Raw genomic sequence first — 19,668 nt, forward strand, 5'->3', positions numbered from 1 at the left:
TCAACTTTACATGAAAACTACTAAATTAACAACAAGTTGAACCCTATTTATATTTTAATATTATCTTTAAATTTTTATTAACTTGAAAGTATTAAGAGTCCCTTTTGGATAAATTCTTGACATGGATACAACAGTTGGATTCTTGAGAATCTCAACTTGATTATAGATTCTAAAAAGAGTATAACTATATTATTATATTGATACTCTATTTTCCTTAATAATAACATTATATATATTATAAAAAAAATTGAAAAGGTTTTAAAGGGAGTCTTCTTTTAAAGAAAAGAAGTGGTTTACATAAACCCAACATAAACCCAATTCATTTTCAATTCTCAATCTCCTTCCATCTTAGTAAATTGACCTCCTGCATTTCTCCTCTTGAAGATCCAAAACCATAGAAACAATCAGTGCCAAGGATTCCACCATACAAGTCAATCAATTTCAAGTTAGGGTAAGTTCAAACTTTTCTCTTCTGATAGAGAATCTCTAATTTTTCTGGTGTATGCAACTTTCTCTGGCTGCATATGATTTTTTATTTTTCTAGATACATCTTCATCTAGCCATGGTTCTTACACCATTATCAATCGTTGATTTGATTTTAGTCTTTGGGCTATGAATATAGGACTATTGTAAGTGGAGACATTGTGTAAGAGGGTAGAACAATGATAAGAGTCTTTCTTAAGGAAAGGGAAACTGATAATTTAAATTATTTTAAAATGATAATTTATAACTGCTTAACCTTTAAATTATTTTTGTTAAATTGGATTTGATGCAATTTTTGAGATTTTTTTAGTATTGTGTTGTGATTTGAGTGGGTATATTTTTAATGGATGATGAATTGTAGAGTGATGAATGGTATGAATTGGGTCTGAATGGGAATTATATTGATGAGTACTAAAAGAAAATGATTCTTGGAGAAAGGGAGTGTGTGAATTATGTAGTATAGAATAAGAGAAATTAAGATGATGAGAAAACTTATATGTTAATCTGTCATGGATTCTTATATTTGTTTTGAACAAATGTAATGTTGACATTGTTGAAAAATAATAATTTAGAGAGGTTGATATTATTGTAAATAATATTGTTGATAAGTTGAGTATAATATTATGGTAGAGAGAAAAATTCAATTGTTTAGAAGTAAATTTTTTTCTGTTGTGTCCAAGGTTGAACGACTCTGAACATTGTTAGGCAGCAAGGGAGGCATTAAGCCGTTGGTCTGGAGTTATAGAAAAACTTTAAATTTTTGTTTGAATTTTTTAAGTCCTTTCTGGCTTAGAAATGAAAAGTTTGGTTCTCAATGGCTATTCCCAAGGGAAAAATACCATTATTTAGGATGTAAAAGTGTATTGAAAGGGGATTCCGAGAGTGAGACTATTCTGACTCTACTGGTATGTAACTCACATATAGTATGAGTATGATATCTTGGTGGTGAGAGTCGAAGGAGGCTTCATGTGACAAACAATATGATATGAAAGACGATCATATTTAGGGAGCTAGTGATGTTAATCTTGTCATGACTTGTTAAATTAGATTTTGTTTCATCTTAATGCCTCTCTGATGATGGCCTCATAGATAAAGATAATGAGTGAGATAGTGAGTAAGTATGACAAGTGCAGAGTCTCATAAGTTTGTTTGATACACTAATCTTCCAGAAGTAATGTGTGTGAGTATAGTTGTGATAGGAGTTGGATGTGGTAGTGCTTTGTAATGATAAGTGAGACTTTAGTAGTAATTTCTATAAAAAGTCTAATAGTAATTTATTGAGTTTGTTTTTTTGGTTGTCATTATAAAAGATGTATTTAATACTCTTGTATGTTGTTTTGTCCTATCCAATTAGTTTTTCCTCTCCTTTTAAATGCATTTACTTACTTTTTTTTTTCTTTCCTTGTATTGCTTATTTTGTTGTTTTTTTATGTGATGATCTATACAAATATGTGAGCAAAGGTAGTAAGAGATGGGGTCAATAGCTCAAGAGTAGGAGTCCATCATTAGTTATCTCTGATAATTTTAAATAGTTATTAATTCAATAGACGAAGTCTTAGCCTTTATTTTGAAAAACTATATCAAATATACTTCTCATATTTTAAAGTACTTTGGGATGTTTAAGAAAATCATTTTGAAATACAATATTAAAGGATTGTAATAGGCTTTAAACTTATTATTATTATTATTATTATTATTATATATATAATTTTTAGTATTGATGTTATTAAATAATGACTTAAAGTTTTTGAGATCAAATGCTTGAGTGTCAAAAAAGTACTATCCAAACGGTAAGAAGAGAATTCATAAATATTAATATATTAAAGAAACTGTGTGAATAAATGCATCTTTCTTTCTAGTTCAATCCAGTGTAATTTTATCTTTATTACATAACTTATTTGTCAAACATTTTTTACTATTCTTTCTATCACTCTTTTTGATTATAGTTATCATGAGAACTTAGTGGGAATGTGTCATAAGAATGACAGTTAAAATAAAAAATGTTGGGTGACGTTAATGCCTCTACGAGTACATCTCTGAATATGCATGATGTGGTTCCATAGTTTGGTTCTACCCGCAGAGGCAAATTGGCGTGTAGCAATAATGTTCCCACAGTGGTTGAATTTAACATAACACTGCTCTTAAACAGGCTTAGTAAAAAAAGTTTGACATGTTATCGTACTAAAACTTATTACAGTTTCATAAGTGTCGAGTTGGAAGCATGTCTTGTTCATTCAATGTCTCTGTCAGGTCCTTTGTGAACACCCCAAAGCCATGATTCAACGAGAAAAAAGGGTAATGATTCTAATTACATACGTTGAAATGATTCTTGCATGTGTTATACTAAGCTATGTACGGTATAGTTTTGTACCAACTCTACTTTCTTTTTCTGTGTGTTGTAACTGAGCAAGTGTTGTCTTTGCAAAAGACAGTTGAGGGGTCCCTTTCCGAAACCACTTTTGTTTGCTTACTCCAATGACTTCTTTCGTTCTTCTGATTCTTCTCTTGCTTCTCTCAGTTAGCTCCACCTTCTTCTCTCTTTATCATCCTCTATTGCTATATTTTACCAATGAAAACATCATCTTCAAAAGGTGAAGCTAATGATGGTGTTAAGGGAAACATAGATTGGGAGCTCAGACCTGGTGGCATGCTTGTTCAGAAGAGAAAATCCCTTGACTCCTCTTCTAGTCCCATGATCAAAATCAAGGTCTCTCATGGTTCCTATCACCATGAGCTCACTGTTCCTGCACAATCCACTTTTGGTAAGCATAGCATAGGATTGTTTGCATTTTCGGGGAGTTATTACCTATCTTTTCCTAATTTACACACCTTGGATCCTGGTATCAAAAGGGTAACGTTTGTTGCAATTTATAATGTATAACCTGTTTTGAAATCATCCAAAAGATCACTTTTTTATACATGGGTTTTATTTTATTATCTCAGTACCAAGTGGGAAATTTCTCTTATGATCGATTAGGAGATGTTGGAATCGTACTTCAGGTCCTGACAATGTTAACTCATCAATCCCCTTCTTCCCTTTTACGTTTAATCTTTGTTTGACACTGACCTTGCTGAAAGCATACGTTTTGGACAGAGTAACTGTCATTATCATAGTATTGTTGCACTGTTTGAAAAAGGTTGTTAGAATTCAGAACAGGCATGTTGTGAGAATTATAGGTATGTTAGATTCTGAAATTGTTGAGTGAGTATTCTGTTCTGGTTCAATGGAAGGACATTTAAAAGGGGTGCTTGCAACGGAGACTGGTCTTGAGCCAAAGGAGCAAAGGTTACTAGTTAGAGGGAAAGAGAAGGAGGATGAGGAATGGTTGCATATGGTGGGGGTGAAAGACATGTCTAAGGTTGTCTTGCTTGAGGATCCAGCCAGCAAGGAGAAGAAGCTTGAGGAGATGCAGAAGAGTGAAGATACTTTGAAGGCATGGGAAGCCATCTCCACTGTCAGAACAGAAGTTGACAAGCTACATAAAAAGGTGCTATTCCTTGTCGTGAAAACAGAAAAACTTCATTGGAATTTTGAAAATAATGGCAGCAATGTTTGATGGTTTTTAGGTGGTTGCTTTGGAGACAACTGTTTCTGATGGTACAAAGGTTGAAGACAAAGAGTTTGCAATCTTGACAGAACTACTAATGGTTCAATTGCTTAAATTGGATTCCATTGCTGCAGATGGAGAAGCCAAGGCACAAAGAAGATTTGAGGTTAGTAACAACTAAGAAACTTAATTTTTATATGTTGTGCCCTCTGATACAAGAACTAGATTTAATGTGACACTTAAAGTGATTGTTTGAACACAGGTGCGTCGTGTACAGAGTTATGTGGACACAGTTGACAACCTGAAGGCAAGAAATTGTGGTGCATTTAGCAATGGTGGAAACATTAATGCAGTACCTGTAATTTGGGAGGCATTTGAATCGGGAGTTGGAAGCATGAAATCACCAACTCCATTTCCAGCAACTACTGTGATTACTAAAAACTGGGAGCACTTTGAATGAATGCAAAGTCCTTCTTCCACTGAGTTTGTTTATTTGTAGAAGAGGCTTCTATGAAAGAAACTTGGTTTGTGCAATGCCAAGATGTTTTCAGAAGTGAAGAGTGATGTCTGTTGTAGAAATTGATACCTGTACATGTTACTTTACTTCTCCATGTCAGAATAAACACATGATATCAGTATATTATTATTATTATTATTATTATACATCTAACGTAATATAATAATAATATAAATAATAAGAAAAAGTTGTATTTTCACAAAACTTTTTTTTACACACTTTAATAAAGTAATGTTATTCTACTTAAATAGATAGATTGTCGAAGATTTAAAAAAAAAAAAACTTTTGTTAACTTATCATGTTTTAAATAATAATTCATTTGTCTATTATAGGTTTGACTATCTCTAAAATAAGAATCATTTTCCTTCTTTACCATTAATATGCTTCCTACTTCAGTAAGCATTTAATTTAACTTTTTATTCCTTTTAAATAGTATAAATTAGTTTAATTTGAATTTAAATTTTATTTAAACTTGATTACTAATATCTTTGGTTAGATAGATTAGTTTGAAGATTATTTTAATGTTAATTTACTTTTTTTTTCTAAAGTTTGGATTTTCGAAATGCCAAATAATAAAGATAATTATTTTTATTTCTATACATTTTTCTTCGATTTATTTTCATTTAATATGTTAAAAAATTATTATTATTAATAATGAATGCCCGTTATTAATAGTTATTTATTTCTATCCACAAATTTCAGTTAATAAAAAAGTAATTAGGTAAATGTGTTTTATATCCTTTCAAATTTTTAATACAATAAATACGATCTCTTAAAAAATTTCTTATACATCTTTTTAAAGTTAAAATATATCTTTTACTTAAGGATAGCATTCGAAAAATATGTGAATGATGATTTTTATTAAATTAATTTTACAATTAAAAATAATTTTAATTAGAAGTATAAAATTCTATCTTAAAAGCGTCATTGAAAAGTTTTCAATATAACATTAATAAAAAAATTAAGTAGTATATTTGAATTTTAGAAGATCTTAAATATGTTCTTACACGTACGAAAATAATAAAACTTTTTAGAATATATTTAGTATTTTAAGAATATTACAGGGTCCAAAATATTGTATTTAATCTATAATGAAGGGTGTTTTTATTTTTATTATTATTATTAAAATCTTAATCTCAATATTAAAATAAACTAGAAGTCTAATGTTCGCAATGTACGTCGTAAAATTTTTAACATATAAATTATATTATAATTAAGATTTATAATAAAAATTGAATATATAAATATAAATTAAATTTATAATTGATTTACTGTTATTTTAATGATTAATCCTTTTTAAAAATAAAAATAGTTAGATTAGAAAATAAATTAAAATTAATAAATAAAAATTGACATAAGAGTTAGAAATAATTCATAAAAGTATTTACTGAAAATCATATTTTTTAAAATATTTTATTGACGCAAAACCCTTATAAAATATAAAATTGTTTTTATTAGAAAGATTCAAAACCAACTACTCTTAAAGTTAAAAGGCACATTCTTTCTCAAAGCACTTTTCCTGAAAACCTCTGTCTGTTCTTCATTCTACTCACTCAAATCTCGTTTTTTTTTTCTTGATGAGAGATAGGGATTACGTTTGCAGCGAAGCCCTCTTCAATTCTAATCCAACAAGTTTTTCATTCGAGTAAGTCAAAATTTCAATGTTCTTTGATGTCCAATCTGTTTTGGTAGTATGTAAAGTTTGATCGGATTGCATGTGCTCTTAGAGTCTTTAATTTTACTCTTTACTAATCAGAGGCTCTTTTGGCTTAATCTGACGAATTTTTGATATCTGTAGGTTGAGGCAAAGTGTTCGTGTGTTCGAAGGCAGTTTGGGGCTTTTCGAGTTGTTGGATTGTTTTCTAAGGTAAGAAAAGTTAGATGCTTTAAAAGATGTGTTATAATTGAAGGAATTGAACATTTGTTATAGCTCTGAGTGAGTGTTGTATAAATTTGTTTTCGGTAAAATAGTTAATTGATCTGTGGAGCATTGACGTGTATCTGAATTTGGATTGATGCAATTTTTTGAATGAGATTGTGGTTGAAATTTTGATTTATGAATGTTTGAACTGATGCATGAAGTGATTTCGCTTGTTTGATGTTGTTAAAGTATGAACCTGGTGGTAGAGGAATTTAGATAAAAGAAAAAGATGATATGTGTAATTTGAGATTTTGGCTCGAAAGTTATTTTATGGATTGATAAACATGACTTAATTGATTTCAAAGGGTATGTTTTGTACTGGTTTAATCTGTTTGAGTTTTCGAATATAAGAGAAAATGCTTATTGGAATCCATTAATCATGTTCGCCAATCAAATGGTAAATGAAATATGAGTTTTTGATGTTGATGTGAAGTCCTTGATGAACCCTTTGATTGACTAGATTTGACACTTCATGAGCTAAGAGTTTGATATATTAAGATTACTTAAATACACATCTGGTATCTGTATCTATTTTTGTTGTGTTTGTTCAATTTGGTCATTTTTATTAAGGGTGATTAAGCAGTTAACGTGAGTGAACAATGCATGTCATGTGTCACCTCTTAATTTTTTTAATTTTTAATTTTTAATTTTTTTAACTTTTAAATTTAAAAAAAAAAATTCACATGTCAGGACACAATTCTGCCACATGTCAATTTGTGATTGTGATACTTTTTTCTATTCAATTTAGTGTCTATATTGATTATTTTTGTTCAATTCGGTCTCTATATCGTTATTTCTATTCAATTTAGTTCCAATTTTAATTAAATTGAAACAATTTTGTTCTTTTCAAATTGAAACTAAATTTAATTATTTTATAAAAATTATGTATTTTTATTGAAATTGACATTTTTCTTAATTATTTTTTAAATTCAATTATAAATTATTAAATTTAATTATGAATTAAATATAATTCTTAGATTCAATTGTTAAATAAAATATTATTATTTAAAATATTATTATAATATAATTATTAAATGTTACTGTATTTTTGTATAGTAAATGATTGCGGTTGCTTGACATTTTTTTCTAAAGTTTGGATTTCCGAACTGCCAAACAATAAAGATAATTATTTTTATTTTTATACATTTTTCTTTGATTTATTTTCATTTAGTATATTAAAACTTAATTATTATTATTAATGAATGCCCCTTATTAATAGTTATTTATTTCTATCGACAAAATTCAATTAATAAAAAAGTAATCAGGTAAATGTGATTTATATCCTCTCAAATTTTTAAGATCTTTTGAAAATTTTCTTATACATCTTTTACTTAAGGATAGCATACGAAAAGTATGTGAATAATGATTTTATTAAATTAATTTTACAACTAAAAACAATTTTAGTTAGACGTATAAAATTTTATGTTGAAAACGTCATTGATAAGTTTTCAATATAACATTAATAAAAAATTAAGTAGTATATTTGAATTTTAGAAGATCTAACAAATATGTTCTTAGACGTACGAAAATAATACAACTTTTAGAATTTTAACATATAAATTATATTATAATTAAGATTTATAATAAAAATTAAATATATAAATATAAATTAAATTTATAAATGATTTACTGTTATTTTAATCATTAATCCTTTTTAAAAATAAAAATATTTAATTTAGAAAATAAATAAAAATTAATAAATAAAAATTGATATGAAAGTTAGAAATAATTCATAAAAGTATTTATTGAAAATTATATTTTTTGAAATATTTTATTGATGTAAAACCCTTATAAAATATAAAATTGTTTTTATTAGAAAGACTCAAAACCAACCACTCTTAAAGTTAAAAGGCACATTCTTCCTCAAAGCACCTTCCCTGAAAATTTGTTCTTCATTCTCCTCACTCAAATCTCCTTGTTTTTTCTTGAGGAGAGATAGGGATTACGTTTGCCGCGAAGTCCTCTTCAATTCTAATCCAACAAATTTTTAATTTGAGTAAGTCGAAATTTCAATGTTCTTTGATGTCCAATATGTTTTGATAGTGTGCGCAAGTTTGATCGGGTTGCATGTGCTCCTAGAGTCTTTAATTTTACTCTTTGCTAATCAGAGGCACTTTTGGCTCAATCAGATGGATTTTCAATATCTGTAGGTTGAGGTAGAGTGTTCGTGTGTTCGAAGGCAGTTTGGGGCTTTTCGAGTTGTTGATTTGTTTTCTAAGGTAAGGGAAGTTAGATGCTTTAAAAGATGTGTTATAATTGAAGGAATTGAACATTTGTTATAACTCTGATGAGTGTTGTATAGATATGTTTTCAGTGAAATAATTAATTGATTTGTGGAGCATTGATCTGTATCTGAATTTGGATTGATGCAATTTGTTGAATGGGATTGTGGTTGAAATTCTGATTTATGAACGTTTGAACTGATGCATGAAGTGATTTCGTTTGTTTGATGTTGTTAAAGTATGAACTTGTTAGTTGAGTAATTTAGGTAAAAGAAAAAGATGATATGTGTAATTTGAGATTTTGGCTGGAAAGTTATTTTATGGATTGGTAAACATGACTTAATTGATTTTAAATGGTATGTTTTGTACTGGTATAATCTGTTTGAGTTCTCGAATGTAAGAGAAAATGCTTATTGAGATTCATTGATCATGTTCACCAATCAAATGGTAAATGAAATCTGAGTTTTTGATGTTGTTGATGTGAAACCCTTGATGAACCCTTTGATTGACTAGATTTGGTACTTCTTGGGTTAAGAGTTTGATATATTAAGACTTAAATACACATTTAGATTTAGACTTTATTTTCGTTGAGTTTGTTCAGTTTGGTCCTTTTTATTAAGGGTGATTAAGTTGTTAATGTGAGTGAATAGTGCATGTCACGAGTCACCTTTTAATTTTTTTTAATTTTCAATTTTTAATTTTTAATTTTATAATTTTTTATATTTTTTAATTTTTTTAATTTTTTTAATTTTAAAATTTAAAAAAAAAATTCCACATGTCAGGACACAACTCTGTCACATGTTAATTTGTAATTGTGTTAAATAAAATATTATTATAATGTAATTATTAAATGTTACTGTGTTTTTGCATAGTAAATGATTGCTTGACATTTTTTATTTTGTAAAGTTTGGATTTTCGAACTGCCAAATAATAAAGATAATTATTTTATTTCTATAATTATTTTATTTCATTTAATATATTAAAACTTAATTATTATTAATAATGAATGCCGGTTATTAATAGTTATTTATTTCTATCCACAAATTTCAGTTAATAAAAAAGTAATCAGGTAAATGTGTTTTATATCCTTTCAAATTTTTAAGATCTTTACATCTTTTTAAAGTTAAAATATATCTTTGACTTAAGGATAGCTTACGAAAAGTGTGAATAATGATTTTATTAAATTAATTTTACAATTAAAAATAATTTTAATTAGACGTATAAAATTCTATCCTGAAGTGTCGTTGATAAGTTTTCAATATAACATTAATAAAAAAATTAAGTAGTATAACTGAATTTTAGAAGATCAAACAAATATGTTCTAAGTACGAAAATAATACAATTTTTTAGAATTTGAACATATAAATTATATTATAATTAAGATTTATAATAAAAATTGAATATATAAATATATATTAAATTTATGATTGATTTACTGTTATTTTAATGATTAATCCTTTTTAAAAATAGAAATATTTAGATTAGAAAATAAATTAAAATTAATAAATAAAAATTGACATTAGAGTTAGAAATAAAATATAAAAGTATTTATTGAAAATCATATTTTTTAAAATATTTTATTGATGAAAAACCCTTATAAAATATAAAATTGTTTTTATTAGAAAGACTCAAAACCAACCACTCTTAAAGTTAAAAGGCACATTCTTCCTTAAAGCACTTTTTCTGAAAACCTCTGTCTGTTCTTCATTCTCCTCACTCAAATCTCGTTTTTTTTTCTTGATGAGAGATAGAGATTTCGTTTGCAGCGAAGCACTCTTCAATTCTAATCTAACAAATTTTTCATTCGAGTAAGTAAAAGTTTCAATGTTCTTTGATATCCAATCTGTTTTGGTAGTGTGTAAAGTTTGATCGGATTGCATGTGCTCTTAGAGTCTTTAATTTTACTCTTTACTAATCAGAGGCTCTTTTGGCTCAATCTGACGGGTTTTCGATATCTGTAGGTTGAGGGAGAGTGTTCGTGTGTTCAAAGGCAGTTTGGGGCTTTTCGAGTTGTTGGATTGTTTTCTAAGGTAAGGAAAGTTAGATGCTTTAAAAGATGTGTTATAATTGAAGGAATTAAACATTTGTTATACCTCTGAGTGAGTGTTGTATAGATTTATTTTCAGTAAAATAATTAATTGATCTGTGGAGCATTGACGTGTATCTGAATTTGGATTGATGCAATTTTTTGAATGAGATTGTGGTTGAAATTTTGATTTATGAATGTTTGAACTGATGCATGAAGTGATTTCGCTTGTTTGATGTTGTTAAAGTATGAACCTGCTGGTAGAGAAATTTAGATAAAAGAAAAAGATGATATCTATAATTTGAGATTTTAGCTCGAAAGTTATTTTATGGATTGATAAACATGACTTAATTGATTTCAAAGGGTATGTTTTGTACTGGTATAATCTGTTTGAGTTCTCGAATGTAAGAGAAAATGTTTATTGAGATCCATTGATCATGTTCACCAATCAAATGGTAAATGAAATATGAGTTTTTGATGTTGTTGATCTGAAGTCCTTGATGAACCTTTTGATTGACTAGATTTGACACTTCTTGAGCTAAGAGTTTGATATATTAATTTTTAATTTTTAATTTTTAATTATTAATTATTAATTTTTAATTTTTAATTTTTAATTTTTAATTTTTAATTTTTAATTTTTAATTTTTAATTTTTAATTATTAATTTTTAATTATTAATTTTTAATTTTTAATTTTTAATTTTTAATTTTTAATTTTTAATTTTTAATTTTTAATTTTTAATTTTTAATTTTTGATTTTTAATTTTTAATTTTTAATTTTTAATTTTTAATTTTTAATTTTTAATTTTTAATTTTTAATTTTTAATTTTTAATTTTTAATTTTTAATTTTTAATTTTTAATTTTTAATTTTTAATTTTTTAAAATTTTTAATTTTAAAAAAATTATCCACATGTGAGGACATAATTCTGCCACATGTCAACTTGTGGTTGTGTTATTTTCTTTTATTTAATTTAGTATCTGTATTCATTATTTTTGTTCAATTTGGTCTCTATATCGTTATTTATATTTAATCTAGTCCCAATTTTGGTTAAATTGGAGCAATTTTGTCCTTTTCAAATTGAGACTAAATTTAATTGTTTTATAAATATTATACAATTTTCTTAATTATTTTCTAAATTCAATTATAAATTATTAAATTTAATTATAAATTGAATATAATTCTTAGATTCAATCGTTAAATAATATATAATTATTTAAAAGATTAGTATAATTATTAAATGTTATTGTGTTTTGCATAATAAATTATTGTTTGACATGTTTTGAATTGAATGATATTATTGACATATTGATGTGACAACTAAATTATAGATGTGAGTTATAGATTTTTTTGTGTATTGAGTTTTGAATATAATTTAGAATAGTGAGTAAATTTTTATATCTTTCCTTGTGATAGTTTACAAAATTGATATATGAATTTAAACAAGTATACTATAAGTTAAGGGAATAAGATTGTTTGAAATGAGTAAAGAATTATGCTTGAGGAAATTATGATTAATTTATGGTTTTAATTAAATGAGTTATATCAGATCACAATGCTTATTGGAATTGATGCAATTTGTATCTTATATGAAAATGATTGTAGATTGATGAGAATTGTATAAATTTGACATCATACATATAGGGTGATGTGTGAACTTGTTTGAGTAGTCGATTAAGTATTAAAACCTATGTTATGATAAAGATCTTCTAACATCAATGATGGTCTTAAGTCATAAAGATTAATATTTCATGTGATGAGAAGTTGAGGAAGAGTTCTCACACATTGTGATTAGGGATGACAATGTAGGCTTGGCCGAACGGGTCGGTTCGTAGGCATGACACTAACCTGAAACCTGAAAAAGAAAATTAAAAAAAAAACAAAAAAAAAACTATGAACTAACATATAACATGTCTTTAACGTTGTTGGTACAACCCTAACATAAATGACATAATTGCATAAAATATTTAAACAAAATTAAAACTTAATTGTGATTAAAAAAAAATTGAGAGACACATTTAGGACTAATTTTACAAAAATTAGGAGCAAACGATTAATTAAACTGAAATATTAATTTCTATTTTAGGATAGTTTAGTAAAATAAATTACTTTTGCTACTTTATTAATATGCATGTTACAATTCATATTTTATATATATTTCATGACAAAATTTATGTTAATTCCAATTGATATTAATATTAAGTACATAATTGTAATCAATTTCATATTACACTTTGATTTTGTGTCCACCCTAGGTTAATATAAAATGTAATAAAAATATAAGGTATTTATTATAATATACGTTACAATAAGAATGATTTTTATTTTATGTCTAAAATTTCAAACTTTTTATGTCTTTTAATAATTCGACGACGTCTATGCGGGTGATGTAAATTTATGTCAAGAATTTTGTCTGTAAATTCACATTGGACCTTATAGTACCTAACACAAGTTTACGCCGAACTTTATAGCAGCTAATGTAAATATTTTGCATTTTTTTAAATAAGTGGTTTTGACTTTAAAGCTAAACATGAAATATAAAAAAAAGAATAACAATTGCAATGACTTTAAGCACAAACGACAATAATAGGCAAAAAGATAATCATAATTGAGACATTTATGCATTTTAGTTATTAAGATTCCAAAAACAACCATGAAGATATAGAACATATACATCAATGACACACTTGACCAACAAAAACTTAAACGTAATCGAAACAACCACCATGAGAAACTCATCAGTAACAAAAGGAGACATTATTTAGTTTCCAAAAAAATAATTAGGAATTCAATGTATACAAAGTAAAGGTTTAGACAACTAACCGCTCCCCAAGAGAAAACCACGCATAAAAGATAAAGAAATGAGCTATTTTGGTCACCAATGGAGCCTTCACCAAACTCATGGTCGTCAAAGAAAAGAGAAGTTTTGCGCTTAGGTCTTCCGGGGAGAAGATATGAGAAATAAAAGGTTATCGCATCTCTAATCATACCCTTTGTGGTTAGATATATTAAACTTTTTACGCTTGATCCTTTATAGTCAAATTTGACCCTTTGTAGTAAAACATAAAAAGTCTCATTTACATCTGAACACAAGGATTACGGCGTAAATTTATATCTAATCACAAAGGGTATGATATAAATGAGATTTTTCACATCTAACCAAAGGATCATATGTAAAAATATTTCTCTTATTAACAAAAATATCATTACATTTTTTAACGTTTGATCCTCTGCAATCAAATGTAATTAATCCATTTTCCATTAATGTGACAATATCATCGACTAAAAAAATCTTTAATGAAAAAGGATTACATATAAAATTTATACATATGATAACAAAAGTTAATTCGAACATACACGTATATAACATAGATATAAGTTGAATTAATTTACCATCCTTACCTAATAATTACAAATGAAGGATCGAAAACTCTATAGAATTTTCAAGATAAGCATAATACACTAATTACCGCAAGGCATCTCTCTTGTTGAGAGGGTGTTAAAGGTCAGATTGGGAGTTCGATATCCACTGGCAACAACCCATCTGCGAATATCAAACTAATGTGTAAATATAAATTTTAATTTACGCAAGTTTTGATTAACACACCAGGTTTCCATTTTGTTTAAAAGTTAATACCATTTTTGTTATAATTACACGTCTTTATTAGTTGTAGTTTACAGATGAATAAAAGAACGATACTAATCAAGAACCAAATGCAAAACATACATTTATCATCTTAATTTCTGAAGATCCAAATTAGTACAAAAAATGAATGTTAGACACTGTAGTGTGGTGAAATACATCTTCATCGCATAATTCTTCAATGAATTAGGAAATACTCTTAGCTTGCCATAAATTTTCTTAATAGATGTGTAGTGGTCAATCAATAGTCATAGATGGTAAATGATCTATTCATATTTGATTAAAAAATACACATTCATTTCTTCCCAAAAATGTTTTTCCTGTTTTAATTAATAATTGCTTGAGATAAGTAAGTTATTACCTAGTTCATGTGACAACAATACAATCCTTACAAAGATTACATGAATTTGCAAAAACTATCCTAATCCAACAACTAAACATACCATGTTCTTCCCACGTATTTAAGGAACAAAGCTTCTTTCCAGAAGGTATATTTGGTAAATATACGTGTATCTTCTTTGTGTTGAAAAAGATATATCAAAAGCATTCATTTTACCAGATCATTAAATCCTATATACACAAGTTTGATGTTTTGTCATTAACATTTTTCACTCTATTCCTTTTACATGCATGTGGTTTTCCTCTTTACCCTCTATCAATTTGTCATATCATTAATGCAACATAAAATATATTCTGTCCATACAAAAATAATAATAAAATGCTATCAAGTTACCATGCGCGTTTTCTACTTTCTCTAATATCATGATGTGAATATTTATGATATATTTTCTGCTTAAATTTCATGCAAACTAATTACTCATTAATCCTGCTTAACTCCTTGTTTTGCAGAGAGACAGGGGAAAATGGAAGAAGTTAAGATTACAGGAAACCTAATAGAAGAAAAAATATGGTCAAAGATACCCATTTTGGTTAAGCCTGTTCCTCTAAGACCTCAACCATGGAGAAAACCCTCCAAGCCACTCCAAAAGCTTCCGACCATTCCAGAAAATGATCAAATTCTTACAGAGGAAAACCTTAATGGAGACCACAACAATTTCAATGAACTCCAACCAAACATTGAGCAAGAAATGAGAAATAAGTTTAAAAGGTATGTATATGTTGTTTCAAGTTTGGATTCTCTACTAATTTTTTCTCTGTTGTTCATCTGTTGTATCTTTAAAATACACTGATGATCATTAATTTTTTACATGCTTGCATTATATATAATGATGAAATAGTTATGTATAATTAAAGAAAAAAATCATTAAACCTTTGTGATTTCAATACTCTTTATGGAAAAATGTTTTTTGTGTAGTTAATAATGATATGAAAATATATATACGTTTGTGGTTTTGTATAATTTTTTTTTTTATGGTGATTAGAATCGTCTCAAACAGATATGCTGCACGAAGATCGAGATTGAAGAAACTTGCATACGTTGAGGAGTTGGAAAACGAATTGAAATCATGCGAGGTGATTCACCAAACGATCAATTTTATATTTTTACTCTCTGTTCATGCATAAACAATCCATGTTTATTTGCGTAGTTTTGGGATATAAAATGATTTTACTTTCCTTAAAACGAATATCTCACCAAGAACAAATATCGCTAATGAAAAATTAGGACACTGAATTTTCATAATATCTGTTTTACTCTGTACCAAACGAAATTCTAAAAACCCTTTTGAGAATAGACATTGTAGAATATCAATTTTCGAGTAGTTTGTAAAAAAAAAATTAATTTTCTTTTTTTTTTAGTTATAAAAATGTCATGTTATTTCTCATTTTTAAAAATTTACATTCAAAGTAATAAAAACTATACACCTTTACTTTTTCAGTATAAATGTTTGAAATCAAAATAAAAGTGAAAATTTTGAAGTTGTGAAAAAATGTAATATTATAGTGTTATGAGTGTGAGTTGTTCCATGTTGAAAGACAAGAATGTTAGATTATATGAAACTGTGTTTTGATGATAAAGTTGTAGATTTTGTGATTTGAATATGAAAAAAATTGGTTGCAGAGGAAGAGAGAAGTTCTCCATGGAGAAATTGCAGAGCAACGAAAGAAGCATCTGTCGTTGGAAATTGAGAATCATACACTGAAATTTCATTTGGCAGCTCGTGAAAAGCAAAGAATTCTTCAAGAAGGTAACAATGTCATAAACATATTAGAACCATAATAGAATCTAAAATTTATATTACTGGAACATTATTTTTGTATTTGTAACAAGATTTGTAAAAGTTGAATTGTTTTTTTGATAGTTGAGATTGAAAAGAACAGAGCAGAAGTTGGTAGAATGATGGAAGTGCAAAGGAGAATGGTTAATTTGAGATCGTTGCAGCTTATGACCAATTCCAACTTTAACCCTTCAGCCTTCATCTGATTCAATCGCGGAAACTCAGATTACTGCAGAATGTCTTTTCTTAATCTGTTTTAGAAATTGGAACAGTTACTGTTTTTTTAAAAAGATTATCTTTTGATTAACGACTTTTGGAGTCCTTTGTTACTAAATTATTATTATTATTATTTTTATTTGATAGACATGATGGAAATGTAATGCTTTCTTCTTTGGTGGATAGTGAGATACTTGAACTTGTCCAAAAGAAAGAAAGCCTAAATAAAAGCCATTTATTTTGGCCCAACAAAGTTTGCATAGCACGTTTAGGCCCTAGTATTTCTTTCTTAGATCAAGAAACTTTTATTTTATATAGTTATACACGAAAATTATTATTCTTTTTTGACTGTGTATTGGGATTATTGATAAAAAAATGAAATATATATATATATATATATATATATATATAAAATGAAATAAAATAAAAAAATTATTTATTTTGATATTTGATAATAAGGTGATATAATATATATATCAACTCAATCATTCTTCATAGAAGATAATATAAAAGTTGCAATACTAATGAAAGACATGAATAAAATTGGTAATGAAAGTGGAGAAATGGAGTAGAATAAGAAAGGAAAAGAACATTTCCCCTTAAATAGGTTTCCAAAACATAAGCGAATTTGTTCAAAGAAGTTCTACAAGATAAAGGTAAATATAATTTAATCACTAGCGGACCTACGTTATGAAAAAGGAGCCATGACCTCCCTAATTTGTTTATACTTATATAATTTATTATTTAATTTTAAATATATTTTTAAAAAATTAATATTTTTAATATATTTATATATTTAATATTCTAAAAAATTTATATATCAATAGATAAGAATTTTTTTTTATTTATTGTCCATATTTAATTTTTTAATTTGACCTTTTGAATATTTTTAAATAAAAATAATTATTTTCTTAATATTATTTTTTAAGTGATCATTGTTAAATTTAACCATCTTTTTATTTAATTATTTTTTAAACTTAATTGTTATAAATAAAAATTAATTATAGTAATATTATAAAAAATATTTATATTTAATTCTATAATTATAATAATAATAATTTTATTATGTTTTATTATGAGAAAAAAATAAATATAATATTTTAACTAATTTATATAAAATGTTTGAGATTACACTTTTGGTTTTTATTTTAGTTCAAAATATCAAGTTGGTCTTCTAATTTCTTTTTAGTTTTAATTTAGTTTTGATTTTTGAAAAAATAATGTAATTTGGTCTCTTTTTTTGTTAAATATTTTGAATTGGATCAAGGTTTTTCCATAAAAATTGAAGTTGTGAGTTGACATAATTCTAGTGTCAATTTTGATGAAATTTTTTTGCTTTGCTTCAAGAAACTTAACAAAAATAACCAAATTATATCAAATTTTAAAAAATGGAACCAATTTGAGACTAAAAAAACTAGAGGACCAGATATTTTTGGACAAAAAAATGGATCAAAAGAGTAGTTAAAGAACTATATTATTCATGTTTATTTATTTTTCAAATCTAACTTTTTTGTACAACTTAATATATGTTTATTGCATGAAATGCATGTTTATGAACTTTGATTAGAGTCATTCTTGTATATTTTTATAGGACATGATGTTTGTGCTTATGTTGCTTAAAAAAAGTCTCAAGAAAATCCTTATTGAATATTAAGATAACAAGGTTAGTTGGATGTGAATATTTATTTCAAGAGATTCAACAAAGAAGATAAAATGATTCCAATAAATGAAAGAAATGAACAAAGACAATAAACACAACGTAATAGGTGGAAGCATAAAATGAACATAAGAACTTGAAATTAAAGAACAATGAGGGTAAAGAAAGAGGATGGGGAAGGTGACACGCCACTTGGGGATAGTTCACATCCCAAGATAAATTATGGTTGTCACAACTTGAACCAAAGTTTAAGATAAGAGAAAGGAGATAAGTTCATTCTAGAAAGAGAGACACGCAAAAAATGACTATAATAACTTTAGTTCTTCATCAACAAGCAATTACAAGTGGAGGAGATGTCCTCTTAAATAAACAAAGAAAGGAACCTCCTAACAATTATACAAAGATGAGGACTACCTAGCAAAATCAAAAAGTATCTTTTAGAAATCTAATGATTAGGAGAGGGGTGGTACAAAAGAGAATATTTTCAAAATCTTTAAAAAAGTGAATTCTCTCACTTCCAAGTGTGCACAAGGATCCCCACTTCAACTTCCAATGATGTCTCCTCAGCAAAACTGGGGGTGTGTTAAGTACACTCCCTTGGACTAGCTTCATTCCTTTAGAAGGTGACAACTTCAAACAGGGAGGTGTCATTAGTAAAACTACAAAACACAATACACAAACATGAGTCTAGAATTTATTTAAGATAAAAATTAAACAAACTAATAGAAGAAAGTAAAGAAACTTCTCTCCTAATCATACTTATTTTCCTTAAACTATTTTCTCCATCTTTAATAAGGGTTATAGACTCGTTATAACTCATCCACCATTCTCAATTGTTCTTACTCCTTATTTATTACAATATTGATTTTAAATAAAATAATAAGTATTTACCATTAATATTTCAATAATTTCTATATATTTACTTTCAAACGCTCAATTATTTATCATGCAAAAATGTTTAATTATTTATTACAAATAATATATAATATGTCTTTTCTCACATGTCACTTATTTCTTCAACATCTTCGATATCCGAAAACATGTACACAAATATCCAATTGTAATCTAGTACATGTAAATGAAAATATACAGTAAAAGAAAAAAAAAATCATCCAAGCACTGTTAAATTGATAATTACTCGACTTCTAAATCTACTATTTAACCAATCAAGCACTTAAATAATCGAGAATTAAAGTTGAAGTTTATTAAACTAAGAATATATTTGAGAACATATGTAAAGAGTGGATTAATATACAATCCT

The 19,668-nt window shown here is 26.7% G+C and overlaps 2 protein-coding genes across 7 annotated transcripts; both read left to right on the forward strand.

Moving 5' to 3' along the window:
* The first annotated feature begins 2,825 nt into the window (after positions 1-2,825).
* On the forward strand, positions 2,826-4,694 carry LOC114193775 (BAG family molecular chaperone regulator 4-like). 2 transcript variants are annotated; one of them, XM_028083707.2, is made up of 4 exons: positions 2,826-3,245; positions 3,727-3,971; positions 4,051-4,197; positions 4,294-4,694. In XM_028083707.2, the coding sequence occupies exons 1-4, from the start codon at positions 3,053-3,055 to the stop codon at positions 4,489-4,491; spliced, it is 783 nt and encodes a 260-aa protein (XP_027939508.1). In that variant the 5' UTR covers positions 2,826-3,052; the 3' UTR covers positions 4,492-4,694. The 2 variants fall into 2 exon arrangements, with proteins under 2 accessions (XP_027939508.1, XP_027939507.1); XM_028083706.2 differs by having other exon boundaries at positions 2,905-3,245; positions 3,715-3,971.
* Positions 4,695-6,033: 1,339 nt separating this feature from the next.
* LOC114195522 (uncharacterized) lies at positions 6,034-17,090 on the forward strand. 5 transcript variants are annotated; one of them, XM_028086023.2, is made up of 8 exons: positions 6,034-6,193; positions 6,347-6,415; positions 8,620-8,688; positions 10,653-10,721; positions 15,207-15,465; positions 15,740-15,830; positions 16,378-16,504; positions 16,619-17,090. In XM_028086023.2, the coding sequence occupies exons 5-8, from the start codon at positions 15,221-15,223 to the stop codon at positions 16,738-16,740; spliced, it is 585 nt and encodes a 194-aa protein (XP_027941824.2). In that variant the 5' UTR covers positions 6,034-6,193; positions 6,347-6,415; positions 8,620-8,688; positions 10,653-10,721; positions 15,207-15,220; the 3' UTR covers positions 16,741-17,090. The 5 variants fall into 5 exon arrangements, with proteins under 5 accessions (XP_027941824.2, XP_085521338.1, XP_085521339.1 ...); XM_085665212.1 differs by lacking the exon at positions 8,620-8,688; XM_028086022.2 differs by lacking the exons at positions 6,034-6,193; positions 6,347-6,415 and adding an exon at positions 8,315-8,465.
* The last annotated feature ends 2,578 nt before the right edge of the window (positions 17,091-19,668 follow it).

Source organism: Vigna unguiculata, chromosome 8 (genome assembly GCF_037176805.1).
Source record: "Vigna unguiculata cultivar grain cowpea cultivar isolate G323 ecotype 2 chromosome 8, ASM3717680v1, whole genome shotgun sequence".
NCBI classification, from domain to species: domain Eukaryota; kingdom Viridiplantae; phylum Streptophyta; class Magnoliopsida; order Fabales; family Fabaceae; genus Vigna; species Vigna unguiculata.